Raw genomic sequence first — 22744 nt, forward strand, 5'->3', positions numbered from 1 at the left:
GGAACAGTGCGACAGAGAGCACAGGTTGTCATCCGGTTAAGCGGAATTAGATGGTTTGTGTAAACAGACCTGTTTTCTGGTCTTTCCTAAAGTGAAGAAAAGAGGAAGCGGATTTTAACGAGGTGGGAAGTGTATTCCAGAGCAAAGCTGCAGATCTAATAAGACTCCTGCCGCCCAAGTTATTTTTTTAAAAGGGGAGATAACCATGTTCCTGGCTGTTCCAGACCGTAAGGTCCTATTGGGAACATACCATTTTAGTTTGTTCCTGAACTGCGCTGGTCCCAGATTATGAAGTGACTTAAAAGCCAAACATAGGACCTTGAATTTACATCTTTGCCTGACTGGAAGCCAATGCAATTTCTTTAAGGCTTCTTTGGCTGAGACGTGCTTGGGGATATTCATAATGAGGCGAGCCACCGCATTCTGTACCACCTGGAGCCTATTGATCAAACCTGAGTTGATGGTAGAATAGAGGCTATTACAGTAGTCTAGTCGGGAGAGGACCAGAGCCAAAGTTACTGTTTTCAGGAGATCCTCTGGTATGAAATGATTTATTTTGTTAATTAGCCTAATGGCACAAAAAGAGATGGCTGTGACTTTACTGACTTGGGCTTTAAAATTAAGTTCTTTGTCAATGATGATACCCAGGTCCTTGGTTTTGGTAGCGAGTGTTGGTAGCACCCCCAAGGCCGCTGGCCACCAATTTGAAGTCCAAAGGGCACGTTTGTGACCCAAGATGATTACCTCTGTTTTTGTTGCATTCAGCTTCAAACAATTGACATCCACCCAATCACTCACATTCTTCATGCAGATTTTGAATGCCTCGCCCGGTTGCTTTTCTTCCTTGGTTAGGGACACAACGATCTGTGTGTCGTCAGCGTAGGAAGCCAAAACAAAGCCTGCTTTTTTTGCTATTGAGGCAAGCGGTGCCACATATAGATTGAAGAGCGTAGGGCTCAGGGCTGATCCCTGCGGCACTCCACAAGGTAGTGAAAATTGTTTAGAGGATGCCGAGCCTAATGCTACATTAAGTTAACGATTGCTCAGAAAAGATTTCAGCAGTTCGAGTGCCGAGCCTTTAATTTCTGCCTCTTGCATACGGTCAGCCAAAATCTCATGGCTGACCGTATCAAAGGCCGCCGAGAGATCCAACAGCACCAGAGCGGCCGTACCCCCTATGTCTAAGATAGACCGAATGTCCTCAGTAGTTGCAATTAGGGCCGACTCTGTGCTGTGATTCTTCCTAAAACCATGTTGAGTTTCATCTAGCAGGGCGTTGGATTCGATGTGCTGAGTTATTTGTTTATTCATTATGTTTTGTGATGGAGACAGGGCACAGGCTCCACTTGAGCAGACTGAATAATCAATTAGAACGTCATAAATAAAGTTATCACATCAACTTTTCTCTCTCATGACTAAGATGGCAGAGACCTCTTTAGAAAGCAAGTGCTGTTATATCCTTGACCCATTTACTTGTACCTTCCTGTACCATGTGGCAGCCAAGGACCATGTGCTGTCCAGCCCAGTTCTAAGACAGAGATGAGTCGCTCTGCCAAACATAATCAGGATTGGTTAGCAGTGCTTATTAACTGAAAATATAAATTACACAGATGACCCACTGGGCGTGTTAAATTTAATTTCTCTGCATTATCACAAAAATGCATATCTTGGGACTTCAGAGAGACATCGTAGTACCTTGTGTATATATTAGTGGATGCTGTAAATTAAGCCCTTCTTCTACGTTTATAGTCCTTTCTATGATTTTCTTTTTCATACGAATATATGGTCACCGTAATAAATCCCATCTCCCTGCTGTTTATCTCGCTCTGACCTCCTTGCTGTTATCCACCGTGTGTCTCTCCTAGAATACAACAGAGAGCAACCAGATTACCCACTGCCAGCCCCAATGGTAGCGGCAACTTCTCAATCCCAGGAGCCAATGGCCGAGGCAACACTAAACCTGGTCCAGCCCACATCAGAAAGGGTCACAGTATAAGCACTGCCTAAAATATCCCACCCCACTCCAAAAAGACATCTGTCCCTCTGCCCCACTTCCACATTTAGCCGTGTAACTCATGTTCCACTGGCACCACCCTGCCCGCCCGTCAGGCAGTATGCATTCTATTTTAATGCTCCACCCGCCCGACCTCCACCAGAAGCTCCATTTCGCGAACAAGGATCCTGCAGGCCACATGAGAAGCAGATGCAAAATTACCCGCTGGGGCATGCACCCGGGAACAGATCTGGCCCCCAGAATGTCTCCAGCAGCCTTAAGCAGTTGACATGAGGAACAGCAGGAAAGGAAACAAGGGAAAGTGAAAGCGCGCCATGCGCGCATTGTAGGCACGCCATGTGCATGCACATTGGCTGTCCGGGCGCAAGCTCAAAGACACGCTCCTACGGCAGCACGGCCAGTGTGACAGCGGCCGCCAGGGCCGAGAGATACACTAAGCAACCTGTGAGCTCTGAGGACACACTGAAGGGCATCGCTCTGAAGCATGGCAGAACAACGGTAAGGAATGCGGGGAGAGAGTAGCTGTATGGAGAGGGCGTCCGGGGCTGAAATGTTCTGAAGCGATGCCTTAATCCTGGCGGGGGAAGGAAACGAAGTGTGTAGTCGTGGAGGAATATGATGGGGGTTGGCAGATGGCGCATGGCTGGCTGACACTGGAGGGGGTGCAAGGACAGCTGGGGATTGTAGATTTAATTACACGCTGGCCACACGTGTTCACATAAGTGCGACGCACACAGACAGGAGATGTGCATGCGTATGATGCCAGCAGGAGTTGTAATAACACCGCGAGCCATAAGCGTGGACAGCTCAGGTCTTGCGGTACGGTCGTGCACAGGTCCTGTCCCGCTTCTGACTTCAAGTTGGCAACAATAGATCTCGCCGATAGCAAGCAGCGCTTTGCGCTGCTTCCCTAGGCGAGACCTAACAAGGGTCACTTTGCAAGAGTCTGATGCATGTCACACACGGCTGTAGTATCTAATATTGATGAGGTTGTCCTCAGTGATACAAGCATTGGGGTACGGAATGATGTTGATGCTGTGAGGAACAATTGTGACATGAGTTATGTGTGCAACATAAAAAGAAAATGAAGAAAACCTTCTAATTGTAATGTACGTCCTAATGGCATAGTGGGCCAGGTAAAGTCATAGGGTCGGAAGCATTTAAGATATTTCAGTCTCTCAAATTAATATCAAATGTAAAAATATTTGCCTATGGGAGAGGGACGATGAAACTTGAAAGAGAATTTGACTTTCAGCTCAAATTCAAGCATCCGTAGTTCCTAGAATATGATCATTTGCACTATATGAAGAAAAATATGGATTGAACCTATTAGGGTGAACTGATTCTGAGTAATTGATTTAATTTTTAACCCTAATCATCTGTATCGTGCTATATCTAAATCTCTTTTGTTTAATACCATGTGTGGGATCTGCTTGAGTGTGTCCTCCAATGAGCTTTTTGATCCAACAATTTCCCATTTAACAAAAAACTGAGCAAGTTACCTGGGTTTCAGCACAAAATCGTACTCAAAGACACTGCCAAAGACGATGGCTCACAAAGTACCGCTACGCTTGAGGGATGAATTACAATGTGACGTAAACCGCTTGGGCTTTCTTGAGATTATAGAACCTATTGAAATTTGTCAATGGTCGGTTACAATTGTTGTTGTTCATAAAAGCCACTCTACTTTTATGTTGTGTGTAGATTTATGCAATTTATGCTGTAATATTTGGGTGGATTGCAATTCTGTACCAAGTATTAGTGAGATGCTGTAACCTTTGAAAGTGGGTACCATGTTTACAACCCTTGATATGTCTGTGGTTTACCACCAGATAATTTTAACAGATGATTCATGAACTCATTCATTTCTCATCCTTGAGGGAGCATTTTGAAATGCATGCCTTTCGGCCATGTGTCAGCTTCTTCAGTTTGGCAAAAGCTTGTGAGGACGAAATTCTAGGGCTAGAATGAGGTCATCTATTTACAAGATGGCATCCTGATGTTTGTAAGCAATGTGAGGGAGAACTCAAATTCTTAATTTCCAAGCAACTCCTCAAATGGCAAATCATAGTCCCTCTCAAACTCCACCAATAACTGCTGACCCTTTAAAATCAGCACATAGGCACTACAGACAATGCATAGCTCAAGAGTAGCTGATAATACTTAGTTCACTCTGTAGCAGAGGTTGGCAGGTAAGTGTCAACATAGCAGTTACTTCTATTCACAATTTCCTTATATTCTGCAAGCAATTTAACATAAGTATTTCCCTAAAATTTGCAACACAAACATTTCTATGATTTTATCTACTAACGTTTGAAGAATTACTGTGATATAAATCACCTTCATCCTCAGAATCATACCCAATATGAGAGTATAAACCCAATAAAGAGAAAATCAAAACAAACAAAATGAGAATCATAAAAACTATTTTCAAAACCAAGCACAATGTGTCACAAGTAGACATCTTCTCGCTAAAAAAAAATCTCAATATCTAAGACAAATTCTCAGCAAAGGTGCAAACGTTTCAAGAACAAGTTCTTCTAATAGTTTAGATATCCTGATGTAATTATTTTCAGTTCTCAAAATAAATTGATATAACCAGATACAGGCATATAATTCAGAAGTACAGTTCACCTCGTTAAATGTGTATGCAAATCTATCCTTTGCAGGAAGGAAAATACTTTATTGTTGATTAATAAAAATCATTACAAGCAAGGTGTATAAAATACATTAAATTGTGCACTAAATGCGGACTATCTTTTGCAGGATACCCAAGGTGCAAAATTGTCTTCGAAGCAGGCATAAATTGTTACTTGTGGTCATAAAGGAAAATTCTTAAGTCAGTTTCTAACCTAGAGAATTGTGTAGGCACGCTATGAAAAATTAAAGGTTACAAAATTCAGTTTCATTACCGCATCAGGAAATTATTCACCGTTATTCTTAGTTCAAGACTAGTTCATGGAGGTTCTTCCAACAGATCTATAGCCTCTCAGATCCATGTCTCTTTCTTCTGGTTCAATCTTTGTCAGATATATTCAGACTCTCCCTCCTTCAGATCAGTTACTGTTTGCAACACTCTTCTTTCCTTTCTCACACTTTCAGATGAATCATCTTGCATCAGGTTTTACTCTTCAGTCAGATTTGGCCCATTTTCATCTTCATTATTTCCACAAATTTGTATTACTCTTGAGGTTTTCAGAATACAAGCTTTTGAAGTGTGACTTTTGTGTTGTTCTCTTTGTTGTTTATCTTGTAGTTCTTATACTCTTTGTAGTCTCTGTCCCCTCGAGTTCTCTTCTCCTCTCTCGGGATCCATGTAGCAAACTCAAGCTTGACTCTGTGAAGTAGTGGTTTGTATCGCCACTTCTTCAAGCACAGCGCTCAGTTTCTTTGTGTGAGATGCGTGGATCCACTGTGGCAAAGAACAATTCAAATCAGCACTCAACACCAATATCGCTTGATAAGGCCCCTTCCATCCAGGTTCCAAGCATCTCTTCCTGACTTGCTTCTTCATCATTTATGCTCTATCAAAAATCTAACACTACTAATGAGAAGCGTGTTTGTGAGATGAGTTACGTGGAGAATGTAATGGAAGGAGAGTGAAAATTAGTAGGAATGCAGAATAAGCTAGAGAGATTCAATTGTAAGAAGCAGTTGAGGAGAGAGTTAGAAATTCCAAGATTCATCCTAGACTTAGAAAAAATCAAGAGAAGAAATGTGGTATTTGTATCATGCTTGAGAAACATGATGGTTCGGAAACTTCAGAAATGATTGCATTGAGTGAGTGCACTTTTAGTTATTTAGTTAACAGAGATTATACGTTGGTTTGGATTATTATTTTATATTTAGAGGCATTGTCATGTCTGTGGTAAAACAACTTATTTTTACATTCCAAGTAACCGGATAGATTCCTCTTACTCACCATCAGTCATGTGGGTGAGTTAGATGAAAAGAATAAAATGTATCTTAAAAGAGTGAAATGTGAGTTTGTGCTTATGGGTATATTTAGTGTGTTAATTCCTTCTATTTGTGTGACTTTGAATAATGTGAAGATGAGAAAGCTGTCTACATTGATTTATTGACTACACACTAATACTGCAGGTGCACTAGCCAAGATTTTACGATGAGATGCTTGCCCTCTGTGCGATGGTCACCCAAAACCAAAAGTATTTTGATATGTTACAAAATAAGGTGTTGTGTGCCATGAATAAATGGCCAGCAGTGTTGGACATTTTTGCCTGCTAAAGTGCGAGCTAACGAATGAATGTATTAATGACATAACTAATGTTTCCCATGGAGCCGAAACTTTGGGAATGTCTAGTGCTTGGGAAGCAAATTGGTTCATGGTTCAGTATGACTGGTAAGGAAATGGCAAGGATTCGTGAGTGGTTTGGTGATGTGGGTGGAGGTTTCATGAAGAAAATACTAACAACTACTATTTTTCTTGGTCTAATTGATTTATTTCTTCTGCTAAAACTATTTGAAGTTGTTTGGGAGGAACTAAATTGTGCTTGTGAAATAAATTCGAAATCCAGGAAGAGAAAGTGAGAAGAGATTGAACTTGACTACATCAAATCAAATTTATACAATGAGTTGAAAGCTCTGGAGAAAATGAAGATGAAAAAACTGAAAGCAATGAATTATTTACTGTGGAGTAGCGTAGTGTGTTTTGTGTTGAGTTACCAAATCATCACTGGGTGGGGGTTGTTCAGCTGATTTATTAATGTAGTGTTTAATTCTGGTTTGTGTGTGATTAAGTTAGCATACCCAGACCATAAAGTAAATTTACTAACCCTTTTCAGGTCAAGCACGACGGCGCAGCTGTCTTTTCGAGACCTGCTGTAATCGATCTGTGGGCATCAAGTTCATCCCCTTTCTTGCCATTACTTTTCATTTGTCTATGTCAGTGTCCTTCATAAATCCCTGCTTACTAGTGGTCAGTCCTGCCTCTTAGTCCCTCCTTTCTCTCTTCTGTTCCTCCCACAGAGCAGGGAACTGGCACTGTCTCATTCCATTATGGTTCTTTATCTTTTCTCTAGGGGACTATGTTTTTATTGGTTTCCTGTTCTGTACCTGTGTGTGTTTAGCTTCCTCCTTCCCACCTCTTGTTAATGCCACAGCTGTGTTACTGCTGCCTGTTTTTGCTGCTGCCTCATGCACCATGGCTCCCACTCATAGTTTGTTATAATAAGTGTGGAAAGGCCTGTACTGGTTTAGCTTTCATTCATGTTTATTTTCTCTGCTCTCCCTTGCCCTTCCAATCAGTCATGGGGCTTCAGTCCGGTCTCCTTAACAGCAGAGCAGGGGAGCCAGACGGAGGAACATGGAGGGCTGTGCTGATAGTTTACAATGCCCTCCCCTTATGCTGAAAAGCTGGAGGCAGAGACTGTTGTCCCTGCCTCCTGCTGCTGTAATTAACTGTAATTGGATCATCTGTGCTGTTGGACTTGGCCCTTTGTGCAGGGTCATCCCTAAACTTTTTGCCTTCTCCTAGCATTTTTTCTGACGTGGTTTTAGGCCTCTGGGCACTTTAGCACTGCTGTCGAGTGTAAAGTGCGTGTGCTGTCTGTGTTAAATATGGTAAGATTGGTCCATACCTGTTTGGCCTATTTAATTTACCTGCCAGTCCCTTGTAAAGTGGTATCTCAATTACCCAGGGCTGGTAAATTAAATGCTACTGGTGGGCTTGCAGCGCTGATTGCGCCATCCACCAAAGTAGCCTTTCAAACCTGTCTCTGGCCTCTGCCTTTGCAAGGCCTGTGCGCGCAGTGTGACTGCTGCTGTGACATGGCACCTAAAGTGTGTGCCACGTCTGTGACCCCCCCTTTTACTGCATGTCAGTCACCCCTTTGGGCAGGGTGCATTGTAGGTAAAAGATAGGACATGTACCTTATGTGTGTGACGTACTGGTTGTGACAAACCATTTGGTTTGTCACTACTGTGGGGCTGCCCTCCCATAGGAATGCATTGGGGATTCCCTGATAAGGGTTTCAGAGGTAATTCCTGATATGGGAGGCGCAGCGTGGTCAAGTTTGGTATGTGTGGAATAGTGATAATAATTGCTACGCAATGGTGTGCACAGATTTATTATGACTATTTTAGAAATGTCACTTTTAGAAGTTGGCATTTCTGTGTGCTATATTTCTGCCTGCCTGATGGGAATTGCATGTCTGGCTTGTGAGTGACAGGGGCTGGGAGGTGTGTATGGCTCCAGGAGGGGCAGGGTGAGTCAGCGCTAGGCTGAATGGGACATCTGCATATGGAGTGGTGGGAAGACAAGTCCCTGGTCCCTGAATAGGATGGTGCCTGCCCTAGTGAATGTTGGCTCTGCCCCCCTGTGGTGTGTCTGATGACGAGCCCCCACCTGACAAAAGAGGGTGTGAGCACTGTACACAAAGTGCTTCAACGTCCCCAGAACCAGTTGGAACTGGTTCCCCCAAGCCCTGTGCTCTGCAGAACAAAGAGATTGTGTGGTAACAGTATAGGGGCTGTGACCCCATGAAATTGTTCAGTTCTTGTGCTGTCCCTGACGTGATGGGGGCCTGCTGCTGCTGGGACCCAGGAGGAACCGCCATGGGGGCTTGCCTCCCTGCTGGAGGGCCCTGTGTGCTGGCCTCCCTGGGCCCAGCTATGCCCCTGGCCCCTGGAGGACTCTTGTGCCCTGGGAGTGCTTTTTCCCAGGGCCTTCAGGACTAAAATGCAGGATTCTGGCTCTTTCGCCCTGTGAGCGCTGAAATTCGGCTCCTGGAGGAGCAGTGGAGCTTCGCAGCGCCGAACTGCATGTTGTCTGAGGGAATCCCCAGTGTAGGGATTCCCTTGAATTTGCTGGGTGCCGACCCCGCATGCACCTGCTGCTTCGCGGGTGCCCACCCCGCTTTTGCCTTTTATTTTATTGCGGGAGCCCACCCCGTTTATGCGTCTATCGGGGATGCCCACCACGCATCTGTGTTATTTTAAATAAGCTGGAGCCCACCCGTATTGCGGCCGAAGGAGAAGGAAGCCGCCAGGAGAAGTCACCAGGCCGCTGCCCAGCGTGGCCCGGAAGCCAGGCAGCCTTGCCTGGTTGTGGGCGGGGCCTCTTACGGGCGGCTGGAAGTCTGCGCGGGGCTCCCATAACCCTGGGAGAGCCCTGCACATCCGAAGGAGAGAAGTCCCGGGTCCCAGGAGGGGACCCGGGTGAAGTGGGGAAAGGAGCGGGCGAGGCGAAGCAGACGAAGCCTCCCCAGCAAGACAGGAGACCAGGAGAAGTGGTGCATGTCCCACGTGTTGCTGCAGCAAGAGATGAGTCCAGAGGAGACTTCCCCCCACAAAAGCCGATGAGTGAGGGCTCTATATGGGTGGTGCCAATCGAGGCACGTTGACATGGCCTATTTGCTGAGCGGACCCGCCGTTGCGGGACCGCTCCAACGAGGGGGCAATTTTATTTAGCTATAGGCCCCAAGGGCCACAGTGAGTTGGTGCATTTCGAGGCACATTGTCGGTGCCGGAGCGGTCCCGCCGTTGCGGGCCGCTCCAATGTTGGGAGGCCAATTTTATTTAGAAAGGCCCAGTGGGGCTGAAGAGGAACAGACGTTCCAGGGCCCCCTTTTACTTTGTTTGTTCCCAGCTGACCTGCGAGAGCGCAGGTCGGCGGCAACAATTGGGCATATTTGTTTAGAGGGCACCCAGAGTGCCCATGCCTACAGAGAGTTTCACAGCTGCCCAGCAATTAGTGGGCAGCTTCAGCGTTTAGGCCTGCACCATTGCGCACTGTTGATGTTGCTGCAGCGGCAGCCGAACCCTGACATTGTGGACAGAGGGCGTTGGGGCCCCCTATGAGAGGCCAGTTAGCCTGGGGTCCGTTTTGGTGATGGGTAGGGCGTAAAGCGCTACAAGGATTGCGTAATGTTTATGCCTGATCTGAATATTGCCAAATGTGATTCCTTCGCCATGAGTGTTGCATAATGTGTTTATGCTAATGCCATGCTATGATGTTTTGGGGTAGTACCTATTAGCGTAATGTGGTTATGCTTATGAGGTTATCGCATAACGTGTGTTTATGCTGGTGAGGCCCATTGCGTAATGTGTTTATGCTGATGAGGTTTGGGCCTAATGTGGATTTATGCTAATATGATAATGCTTAGGTCATTATTGTATAAGTAGTTACTGTTTGTGGTTTATATTTACTTACCTGTTCTGATGGTTCTGACCATGACCCGGTTGGCCTGGTCCGGTATATAATCTCCTGTGAATATTGCCTAGTGCCAGTTGGCGCAGTGTAAGTGTGTGATTATGTTTCTAATGTGTTTATGACAATACAAAGGCTATTTTTGATATAGCCTTGTGTGGAGTTTCTTTTGTGGTGTGCCTAGTGTGTTGCTGCTGTGTGTGTGTGTTGTGCAAACGCTTTACACATTGCCTCTTGGATAAGCCTGACTGCTTGTGCCAAGCTCCCAAGAGGGTGGGCAGGGGTTATCTTCAGCGTGTAACTCCCTTGCCCTGACTAGAGTGGTGGTTTCTGCCTGGTTTTGGCGCAAGCCCTAGCCAACCAGAAATCCCATTTCTAACATGTCCTGAACAGAATGCTTCATTTTTACCCTCTCACGCCCCTGGAAGACCTCTCTTTGATTGCTTGTTTATATTGGCAAGTGTATGGCAGCCTCCCAAACATAACACTGTACAAAGGAGGGAGTGGTTTGAAGAGGAGGGGGCAGGGGTTCATCATATTTTCATATAGATTTCGGCTATAAATGCAAATGATATCCTGCTGGGCCCTCTTTCGCTCCCATGGATAAGACTTGCATCTGGAAATGGTCCACCTTTCTTATCTCTGTCTCTCCCTCGCGATATTTGGATAAGCCTTTCGGGGTCAGACGCCCCTTTCCTCCTTCATGTGAGCTGGGAGGATAGGAAACCCCGGCCCCCCCATACAAACATGTAGTGAGGGGAGGGGCAAGGGGGCAAATGGCTAGCCCTGTTTATTTTCAGAAGGCCGACCCCTGTCTCCACTTTTCATCATATACTGAGTTTTGGAATCTCTGAAGCTAACAAGCATTTGCAATGCAATAGGTCTCGCTTTTTTTTAGAGTTAGAGCTATTGGTGTTGTAATGGAAATGTGTTTTACTTATGTGAAAGAGAACACGAGTGCGGAAGTGGTAGAAATGGAGAGTGAGAGGTTATATAGAGATAGATTTATTTGCATATATAAGTGAGAGGTAGCACAAGAAGAGAGAGAATGAGATAGAGAGTGAAAGCTACAGTGATGCACATATGGCATTGAAGAAACTGGGCATACCAGGTTGTAGGAACTGTAAATTCAAGTTAGGGAGAGATAAGGCACGAGCAAGTTCATCCTTACGTAGAGGTCCCTAAATCAATCTATCAATCAAGCATTTGTAGAGCACACTACTCACCCGCGAGGATCTCAAGGCGCTAAGGATGGGGGCGAGGGGGAGCTGCTACTGCCCGAACAGACAGGTCTTGAGTAGTTTCCTGAAGGTCAGCAGGTCTTGGGTCTGTCGCAGGTGGATGGGGAGGGTGTTCCATGTCTTGGAGGCGAGGTGGGAGAAAGATCTGCTGCCGGTGGTTGTTCGGTGGATTCGTGGAACGCGGCGAGGGCAGCGGAGCGAAGCCGGCGGTTGGGAGTCTAGAAGGTGAGTCGTTTGTTGAGGTATGTTGGTCCGGCGTCGTGGAGTGCTTTATGTGCGTGGGTGAGAAGCTTGAAGGTGATCCTCTTGTGGACAGGGAGCCAGTGCAGGTCTCTCAGATGGGCAGTGATGTGGCTGTGGCGGGGTATGCCAAGGACGAGGCATGCGGAGGTGTTCTGTATGCGCTGGAGTCTGTTCTGGAGTTTGGCCATGGTTCCTGCGTAGAGGGCATTGCCATAGTCCAGCCTGCTGGTGACGAGGGCCTGGGTGATCGTCCTTCTGGTTTTGGTGGGGATCCATCTGTAGATCTTGCGAAGCATGTGGAGGGTGTTGAAGCAGAAGGAGGAGTTGCTGGGTCATAGACAGGGACAAGTCCAGGATGAACCCCAGGTTGTGTGTGTGGTTGGTGGGTATCGGTGCAGCTCCCAGCGAGGCCGTCCACCAGGAGTCATCCCAGGCAGAGGGGGAGGAGCCGAGGATGTGGACCTCCATCTTGTCTGAGTTCAGTTTCAGGCGACTGTTCTTCATCCATTCGGTGACGGCCTTCATTCCTTCGTGGAAGTTTGTTTTGGTGGTGGCGGGGTCCTTGGTGAAGGAGAGGATCATCTGGGTGTCGTCGGCGTAAGAGACAATGTTGAGGTCGTGCGATCGGACGATGTTGGCGGGCGGTAGATGTTGAAAAGGGTTGGGCTGAGGGATGATCCTTGGGTTACGCCGCAGGTGATCTTGGTGGCCTCGGACCGGAATGGAGGGTGGCGGACTCTCTGGGTTTTGCCGGTGAGAAAGGAGGTGATCCAGTCAGGGGCTTTGTTGCGGATCCCTGCGTTGTGGAGGCGTGTGAGTAGGGTGTGGTGGCAGACGGTGTCGAAGGCAGCCAAGAGATATAGGAGTATGAGGGCTGCGGTTTTGCCATTGTCCCTCATGGTCCTGATGTCCTTGGTGGCGGCGATGAGGGCGGTTTCAGTACTGTGGTTGCTGCAGAATCCAGATTGGGACGAGTTCAGTGTGTTCTCTTTGAGGAAGCGAGTCAGCTGTCTGTTGACGATCTTCTCGATGACTTTTGCCGGGAACGGGCGCAGGGAGATGGTCCGGAAGTTCTTGAGGTCCTTTGGGTCCGCCTTGGATTTCTTGAGTAGGGCGTTGATCTCGGCATGTTTCCAGCTCTCCGGGAAGGTGGCGATCTTGAAGGAGCTGTTTATGATCTTCCGGAGTTGGGGTGCGATGATAGAGCTTGCTTTGTTGAAGGTGTGGTGAGTGCAGGAGTCTGACGGGGAGCCGGAGTGGATGGTGTTAATGGTTTTGATGGTGTCTTCATCGTTGACGTGGTTCCAGGAGAGCAGGAGGCCGGTGTGACTGGGGGCAGTGAGTCTGAGGTGTCAGCGGCTGTCGGGGTGGTCTGAGTGTTGAAGCTGTTGTGGATGTCTATGATCTTGCGGTCGAAGAAGGTGGCTACAGAGTCGCAGAGGTCTTGTGAAGGGATGCCGTTGGAGCTAGAGCTGAGGGTGGCGAGTTCCCTCAAGATGTTGAAGAGCTCATTGCTATTTTGTGCGTTGTTGTCGATGCGTTCCTTGAAGGAGGTTTTTTTGGCGGTTCGAATGAGTTGGTGGTTACTGCGGCTGGCGTTCTTGAGAACTGCGTGGTTGTCCGGTGTCTGTTCATGGCACCACTTTTTCTCGAGTCTTCGGCAAGTCTGCTTGATGTCTGGAGGTCGGTGGTGAACCAGATGACCCTTCTGTCGGTGCGTCTGTTTAAGTGTTTCTTGATTGGGGCAAGAGTGTTGGCGCAGTTGTTGATCCATTGTCTGAGGTTGCGGGTGGCTGTATTGGTGTCGGTGTGGTCGGTAAGTGGGTCTCAGGCGAGGGTGGCGATTAGCTGGTCTTCGGTGACCTTGTTCCAGCTGCGGTGGGGGATTCGTTGCGGGTGGTTGTGTGTGGTGTTTTTCTCGAAGGAGAAGTGGATGCAGTGGTGGTCGGTCCAGTGGAGTTCTGTGGTGTGGCTGAAGGTGACGTGGTTGCTGGCAGAAAAAATGGGGTCAAGCATGAGTCCGGCAGAGTGGGTGGATGTCGTGACAAGCTGTTTGAGTCCGAGGTTGGTGAGGTTGGCGAGCAGGGTGGTGGAGTTGCTGTCATTGGCGTTCTCAAGGTGGAAGTTCAGGACTCCGAGGAGGATGTAGTCTGTGGAGGCCAAGGCGTGCGGACTGACTATGTCTGTGATGGAGTCGCTGAACTGTAGCCGGGGTACGGGTGGTCTGTAGACTAGGGTTCCTCTGAGGGTGGTGTTGGGATCGATGTGGAAGTGCAGGTGTTCGACGGTGCTGAGTGTGTCTTCGGTGCTGGTCGAGATTCTGAGGGTATTCCTGTGGACGATGGCGATTCCTCCTCCTGGTCTGTTGGTGCGGTCCCTGCGGGTGATCTTGTAGCCATCCAGGATGGCTATGGCAATGTCGGGTGCCGAGGAGGGGTTCATCCAGGTCTCAGTCAGGAAGGCAATGTCCGGGGAGGATGAGTCGATCAGGTCCCAAAGTTCGGCAGCGTGTTTGTGGATGGAGTGGGTGTTGAGTAGTATGCATCTGAGATGGCTGCAACCTGCCCTGGTGGGAGGGGCAGGATGTGCAGGTGTTCATTGGCTGGTGAAGCTGCAGTTTCGGCAGGTGAAGGGTGCGTGGGTGAGCTTCGGGGTTGCCTGGAAGCAGGTGGTTGATTGGTCGGCGTTGAGTGTGTGGAGGAGGTTGGCGTCATAGCGGCGTCGGGGGTCTGGCGCTGGGCACGGTCCAGGCACAGACTGGCGCAGACGGGCTTGCCTTAGGCATGCCTTTGGCACATCAGCGGCGCGTCCGCCATTAAGAAGGGGAGGTGGAAGGGAGGAGCAGCTGGGAGGCGGTTGTTGGTGAATGGGCGAGCGAGGGGGGTGGGGCCGCAGGGAATGCAGTGGCGGAAAGGAGAGCGGGACGGAGGTGGCCAGGAAGGGCAAGAGGGCGGGACTGCGCTGAGATACAAGGACAGAGAAGGCAAGGGAGCAGCAAAATAGTGAAAAATGGCAAAAGTAATTAACAGAAAATAACAGCAGGACAGGTGAAAGAAGATAAAAAGGCAAAAAAATAATTACAGAGGACAACAGTGGAGATGTCCAGGGAGAGTCCTGGCGGCGGGAACTAGTGGCAGCAGCAGGGCGGGAGACACGGCACAGTCAGGTGGGGCTGCGCGGCGTGGGGAGCGACTTGCCTGAGAATCTATATGCCATTCCTCTCCGGTACCAAGAATCTATATACCATTCCTCTCTGGTACCAAGAATCTATAAACCAATCCTCTCTGGTACCAAGAATCTGTATACCATTCCTCTCCGATACCAAGAATCTATACACCTTTCCTCTCCGGCACCAAGAATCTGTATACCATTCCTCTCTGGTATCAGGAATCTATATACCAATCCTCTTCGGTACCAAGAATCTATATACCATTCCTCTCCGGTACCAAGAATCTATACACCATTCCTCTCCGGTACCAAGAATCTATATACCATTCCTCTCCGGTACCAAGAATCTATACACCATTCCTCTCCGATACCAGGAATCTATATACCATTCCTCTCCGGTACCAATAATCTATATACCATTCCTCTCCGGTTTCACTTTTCCCTCTTCTGAGCACTACCCATTTGGGGAAAGATCTGATAATCCCCAGGCTTTTGCCAATCTCCTGTGTGACAACTGTGCATCAGGAAATAGTCGATTCTTGACAAGCTGTTGTGTGCTCCTGAGTACAAGGTACACAGCCTTTTCATGGGTTTTTGGCTCCCCATACATATACCAGTGAGGCTCGAGGCCTCCAGGAATTGCGGCAGCCAGAGGTGCTTATGATGTAGACAGTCTAACCTGGTCTCAGAGTCGTGTTAAGAAAAGCTGTCTCTAAATCCAAAATGCACATGGTTTTGGTTACCAGAAATAATGACCATCCGTCCCTGACGGAGGCAGATTTATTGATAGCAAACTATTGTGCAAAGACCCTTATTATAAGTATTGGGAGCTATGAAACGTCTGAAGATGTTATCTTTTTTTCATATTAATTTTCGGCCTCATTTTACCCGAAGGTCAATACCTCAAAATCCAAGATTTTGTCTTTATTTAGTCTGAAAATATCTCACCTGGTTCCCAGTTGCAAAAACGTTTGATTTCATTACAATTTTATCGAAAGACGTTTGGCTCCACAATGGTTTCATGCACAAAGAATGGAAAATATTGTATCAAATAAATCCGGAATTAATATAGGAAACCTGGGTTCACATTACAACTGGAGAGAATTAAGGAAGTCAGTGGAGACAACAAATGGACCTTGTGGAGTTCTTGGGCCTGAGAATAAAACATGTGACATGTTTCACAGTAGGACTTGATTGATAACAGACGGTTAGTTTATTTTGTGAAAAATAAAAACACACTTTTAGGTGGGGATGGGACTGTGTACAGTTCACTAATGCACAACCGGGAATTATTGATTGCACTGCTTCATCCGATAATACCATCTCAGTACACATTGGTATATGCACAGCAACCATGGCATAAGCTCCCTTTTAAGTACTGCGACCCAGTCTTCTCACAGACGAGTAGGACGTCCACACCTGACCTTCCATAAACCTCTTGATTCCATTCTAGCTCTGGGCTCGAAGCCGCACATCCATCTGGAAGACTTGCTACATGGAGGAATCGCGGTTGTGTGTGAATCTTCGGGCTGGTATCCTGAGCCAGAAGCACTCTGGAGAGATGGAGACGGGAATAACATATCCTCATCCAGTGAAGTGAAGGCTGTGGATGGCAGCGTCCTGTTTCATGTGATGGCGACGCATATGTTCAATGGTCATCCCAGCGCATTGTCCTGCTACATCGGAAACCCCATCCTGAGTGAGTGGAAGCAATCTACAGTCAACATAACAGGTGAGAGCCAGACCAAACTACATGTGTTCTGAAGGTACAACATGTGTATATTTATTTATTTAGGAGTAAGAATGGCCATAACATTTCAAACAGAAATGTTTATTAGAGTACTAATGATGGTACACAGATGTGATGGTCGGGTGTCAACCTTAAGCCACTGAAAAGATTTGCTACATATGTTCAGGCCATATTGCTTGAACATTACAGTGAAAGACAGACACACACACATTCCACACATACATTTGTTACTATTGATTGAGCTGGAGTCTTATCTCACTTTATCTTGTCTTTACTAAGAATCCTCAGGTCGACTGGATCTTTTTATCTGCTAAATACTGTGAAGGGGAGAAAACACATTCAGTCATTGTAACCAAATCATTCTTTTTAACCTCCCAAGAACCTCTGATTCCAAATTAAGCTTTTAAGGAATTTATTACAAAGCCAAAAATAAACTGGACATACAAGCACCTCAGCACGAGGTTCAGAAAAAAAAGAGGCACTAACACAAAAAGTAACCTACGGAGGAGTCTCATGCGACTCAAAAGAAAAAGAATAGTCAACTCAAGAAGCATCAAATATGCAATAGTTGTTCCAATTTCTACTTTAGATCTCATTTGCCTAGAAAGAAAGAGTTAGGCCATCCCTACACTACATCTATGGTGACCTCCTTACTTATCAGTTCACCCCGAGCAAGAGAAGGAAAAAGGTGTCAGTAGCGAAGAGTTCCTAAGAAGTACACTCGCTTTTCATTATTCGACAGTCAAAGCTATTGAGCTCGCTCTAAGCCGCTCCTTCCTACCTAAGTCCCTCTCTCCACCCTTCCTTCTTGGCTGCTCCTTCTCAAATCTTTACAGGACTGTCCAAGACTGCTCTTCAACCCTCGGGGCACTGTCCCTAATACAAAACCCAAAAACAGTCAAACACGCCCTTTACACGCCCCCTTCAGCAAGGTCTTCTTTCTGGATTTTTCCATCGAAATTCTGACTTCATCCAAAAGCAGGTGTGATGGCCTTGGACACCAGGCACCTTCTCCGCTCAAAGTATCATATCTGCATTCCGGACTCTCCCGTGTCGGCATCTCCTACCATCCTAACTCCTGGAACAAAGGGTTAGTCCTTTCCACCGAGACAAACGCCCCTGCACCTGCAACAGACGCTCATTAATGTGAATCTCCTTTTTACAGGAACTCGACGATTACCAGAGAAAAGCGTGTCCAGGAAAAACATTTTCTGGCCTACAAAAGTAAGCGAAGATAAGAACGACTAGGCCTGTCTTTAACGTATATGCGATCAGGCCTTCACACATTTAAACACATTCTACTAAAAGCATCGCTTTAAGCCTTGATTCCCATTATTTTTCACACATGAATAACCACATCTACTTGTGCAACTTTAATATGGTGCACGTTCAGACCCAAAGCGTCACATTACACGCAAAAGAAACTCATTGATGCATCTTTTAAACACACTTTCTATGGAGCACTACATTGGGTTACGTAAATGACATGATTACATTTTTTCACACCTTAGTACATTCAGTTTCAATCACTATAATTGTATGAAACTCTCTTATAACACACATTGGTGCTGATTACACAGGAGTATGACGCACCCCTACAAATTGCAGAATAAAATAACGTTCTATCACTATTAAGACATCCAGGTGTGAAAAGTACATATTTACTGCAGTGTGGGGAGAGTGGGGTAGAATTCTGATTTGTTTCTTGGACTCTGGAAGAGAGGACCTGCGCTGCCCTCTGGTGGCAGAGCTCCAGTGAAGCAGGGGTAGAAGATGAAAAGACTGGGACTGGAAGGTCGCGGATAGTGGCTTAAGGGCCACTACCAGATTAAGGACAGCCAATCTTAGGGTCAGGGCTCTCCCTCCCTCTCCTGTCCCCCCCATCCCTTCCTCCTAGCCTCCCATCATCCCTCGCCCTCCTCTCTCTCCTTTCAGGGTCGTCTCCACCCATGATCCTTCCTCCACTTCTCTTTCACTCGTCACCCTCGGTGCTCGCCTCTCCTCCACTCTTTTCACCTTCCCTCTCTTCTTCGCCACATTCTTCATCTCTTTTTTTCCATTTCTAGCTCATTGACACCTTTTTGTGCAGCTGATAAGTAAAGCGCATCTATAGTTCTTGGTGCTCAAGCGCTATATACAATTGTTAAATCAAATGTAGGCATTTGGGGGCCCCACAGTTCTCTCCTTTAAATATGTCCGGCAGCAGCTTGTACATTCTCAGTTTGCAGCTGACAGCCAGGCAGCTCTGTGGCAATATGACGAGGTGGGAGTGTGCTCGGTTCACGTTTGAAACTTTGGGGGTTCTTCAGAGTTTGGCAGACATGTGACCTATTTGATACTGTGCGGACGTGGCCCATGTCGATTATAAAATATCCCATTGTAATGGATGGGCTGGAATAAACCCTACCGCTTGTGGCAGAGCAGGTGAAGTGCAGGTTGTTGAGGAAAATGAGTTCAGTCGGTTCTAGAGACGGGGGCTGATGAAGAGTTAATGTTCAGGACCTTCAAACTAGTCCATTCCTAATGTGTGCTCAAGAGTCCGCATATTAAGGCAAAGTACCATGAATCAACGCTTTGGAAGGAGTGTGTTTGGACAAGAACTACAAGTAAACAGGACTACATGGCCATCAAAACCCATGAGTAAATTGGCGGTCCAAGGCAACATGTTTAATCTGCTTCTCTACCATCGGCGACTAGGGTTACACCTTGAGGGCTTGGCAGGTGGCATTCTTTGCACATGCACTGACCGCAGCAGAAGAAGCCACAACACTAGAGTTTGCACCATCATCGTTTTGCCATGCTCAAATCAAGGTCTGATGCCTCGACCTGTCTGGAGATAGGCTTCTTTAGCTTTCCCAGAGATTGTCCCTGACATGGTTGTTGTATGTTGCACATTGTGCCCTCCAATGTTAGGAGGTGGGTTGCTCCTGAGGTCCCTCCTCGGTTGAGGCACATTCCTGGCGGGGGTGGGGAGGGTGCATGACTTCCACACATGCGCCATGGAGAGGTGACGCAACAATGATGGCTTTACTTTGTCTGACAGTCCTCTGTTTTGATAGGATGGTAATCTTTACACTGATTGTGGACCTGTGTGTACGCCATGTAATTTCTTTCCTGTAATTTCAGGAAAATTGCTCAAAGTGTCTTAAACATTTTGGACTGGAATCGTGCGTGACTTTGCTGAGCGAGCGTTACTTGAGGTACCACTGGAGACAGGTTCCAGCAGAAAATGTGACTCCGCAAGGCATTTTCTTCCTGAACCAGCCTTGCGGAAAAATTGATGTGAAATTTCATGTTAAGCGAAATGGAGAAACTTTAGCAAATGTCATGTAATTCAGGCATTATTCACAATTTTGTCTGCATATAAAAAATTCTGCACAAGCCTAACTAAGGGTTTTTTCACCTATCATTAGACTGTTTTCTGGTGGCCTTGTTGATTGAGTTGCATAGACCTACAGGGATCTCACATCTATGGCATAAGAAGTGAACTATCTCGAAGGGCCACCTAATGTCCATCTGTCTCTGGGACATGGGTGTTTGCCATCTCTTCCAGGGCAGCCACCAGCCCAAGGTTTATTTAAATGACTTGTAGGTCAGAAGAATGGCTGCTACCCATCCTCCACCACCACACCTGTAAGATTCTGGAAACTGGTCATCTTGTGATTGACGCTCTGGATCTTTTCTCCCTCCTCAGGGGAAACATTAGCTGCCTGGAACTTTCTGTCTGTGACGTAGCAGACATGCCAGTACTTATGGTAATGGGCACATCATTCCTGCTGTCGCTTATTTCCTGTGTCGGTGCTTCTGTGATTTCTTGTATCAGCAAAAGCGTCTACCCATCATCATGGCGCGGCGTGTTGGTTCATTGTTTGTGACATCAGGTGTGGCGTCATCACCTGTGTGGCTGCTCCTAGACAGAAATATCCTGTTACCCAAGAGTACCCTGTGATCCAGCTCTGGGCCGACCCTCTTACCAATAGTCATCCGGTGGACCTTTTCTTAGTCAACTAAAGATAAAGGGGTTAGAATGGATTCAACACATTTAATTTACAGTGTAACCCATGTGTTCACGCAAGGAGGATAAGAACGCAGAGAATAAAGTTAAAGGGTTTTACTTCAAATTAGCCGTCAGGTTCAGGTAAACAAATCTCAATGCCATGCTGTAGATATACAGAATTAGAACTGTGTTACCCAATCTCCTAAACAGATGTAGGCGCACCATAATAAGACCAACGAGCAGTCACAGCAATTCAGAAAATGAGTAACAGCATTTGGTGCTCAGTAAAGAGTTTCTGATTCTTTCATCTAAACATGAGTAAAGTCTAAAGTCACTAATCTCAGATCTGAACCAATAAAGTTCGGAAATCTAAGGGGATCTAAAAAATTGGGAAAATGCAGAAAAATAAGGAAATGCTGGAAGTTGACAGGTTTGCAGAAGCTGAACCAAGAGTCTTCTAGGGCACAGGGGAACAAGTGTTAGCCTCAGCCACACTTCAGCAAAGAGTCAAAAGGGAACCATAGAGGCCTGAACCTCTCACCGTCCAGGGGATAGTGACCTAAAGTATCAATTAGATTCCACTGCGGAAAACAGAGGGGGGGGATTGGGAGCTGTATTAGAAGGTCCCGGCCCCTGTGTGTCAATCAAGGACGCAAACATTGGGCTTCTCTTCCTAAGGAGGGAGAAAGAGTATTCTAAACAAGTGTGTCTAGACCAGGATCATGAAGACAGTCAACTAGACTGGCTCATGTTGCCCTCACCCTCCCTCCCCCCCCTCCCCCCCGGGGGATGTCATGCTACATCATAGGGCGGTGCGCCTCGTCGGGCCAGCGCTGAAATGCCCTATGGGTCCCCATTGCCCTTTCCATTCCCACGTTATGATCTGCAACATTTGCAGATTTTCCGAGACAAAACCTGGAACGACATTGTTCTTGGCTCCCTTTCGTGCTAAACTCGGTGAACAGAAGCTTTCAGTTTGTGCTTTGTCTCTCCATGTTCCTAGTCAAGGTCCTTTTTTCAGACTCTCTCTATCACTAATACAGTATTGTATCTATTCCCAAACTCACAAACCATATGAATGTAGGAAAAGACGCATGCGGAAATGGGAAAACAGCATCTCATGTAGACAGGATTACAGGCCTAGTGAGGGCAAGTTAGCATAGCATATGAAATCAGTGGTACGCAATTAATATGCGTGTGTAAGTGCAACTTACAAGTAAAAGAAAGCGTGAGTACGTTAGATTAATGTTACATTTTCATAAAGTAAAATAACTACATACATGCGTATCAATGTGACTAAGAACTACATTATAAATGCATATGCGAAACATTAGTACACACATTATATTATCTTTCTCATTTCAATGATAAACAATCTTTTGGAATGTAAGGATGGTTTTATCACATTTCCTAAGACCGCAGTCCATGTTAATAGCATTAAGGCGCACAAAGTATATGAATCTCTATCACTATAGTGAATACATGTAAGTGCAACACTTTACATTAATAATGTTAGGGCACACAGAGTACATGTGCTAAATGCACGTAAATATTGCATATTTGTGATTTGTAAGGGTGGAGCCAAAATTATGCTGCTCCAATTGCATTTACGAACCTCTGGCTGGAAGAGTCAAGTTGTGTATCTGTGTCTCTCTCTCTCGCTCTCTCTCTCTCTCTCACACTCTCTCTCTACCTTTCCCTCTCTCTTTCTCTCACTCTCCTTCTCTCTCTCTCACTCTCCTTCTCTCTCTCTCCCACTTTCCTTCTCTCTCTCTCTCTTTCTCTCCCTCTCTTTCTCTTTCTCTCCCTCTCCATCTCTCTCTCTCTCGGTCACTTTACTTCTCTCTCTCTTTCTCTCCCTCTCTAACTTCCCTCTCCATCTCTCTCTCTGTCTCTCCCTCTCTCTTGTTCTCCCTCTAGCTGTCTCTTTTCTCTCCCTCTCCCTCTATCATCTATTCCCATGCCTTTCGAGGTAGTACTACCTTCAGCGCCAGCTGACATCGTTCGCAGGTGTAAAGTCCACACCAAGGCGCGAGGTGGGTTATCGTTGAACTCACTTCGTAACTCTGGGGCATATTATCAAGAAAGGGCGTTACAATTATCGCCGCTTTAGTGGCAGAAAACTGCCGCTAAAGCGGGGATAATGGGCTTGATAATAGGCCCT

General features: G+C 46.5%; 1 protein-coding gene across 1 annotated transcript in view; it reads left to right on the top strand.

Moving 5' to 3' along the window:
- LOC146870881 (butyrophilin subfamily 3 member A2-like) overlaps positions 1 to 20519 on the top strand; it is a 104370-nt gene extending 83851 nt beyond the window's left edge. Inside the window, exon 4 of the mRNA XM_085599718.1 lies at positions 16287 to 20519. Coding sequence (XP_085455844.1) covers positions 16287 to 16597 — 311 coding nt within the window. The 3' untranslated portion in view covers positions 16598 to 20519. The remainder of the gene's footprint in view (positions 1 to 16286) is intronic.
- The last annotated feature ends 2225 nt before the right edge of the window (positions 20520 to 22744 follow it).

The sequence above is a fragment of the Triturus cristatus genome, chromosome 1_1 (genome assembly GCF_964204655.1).
Source record: "Triturus cristatus chromosome 1_1, aTriCri1.1, whole genome shotgun sequence".
Classification (NCBI taxonomy): Eukaryota; Metazoa; Chordata; class Amphibia; order Caudata; family Salamandridae; genus Triturus; species Triturus cristatus.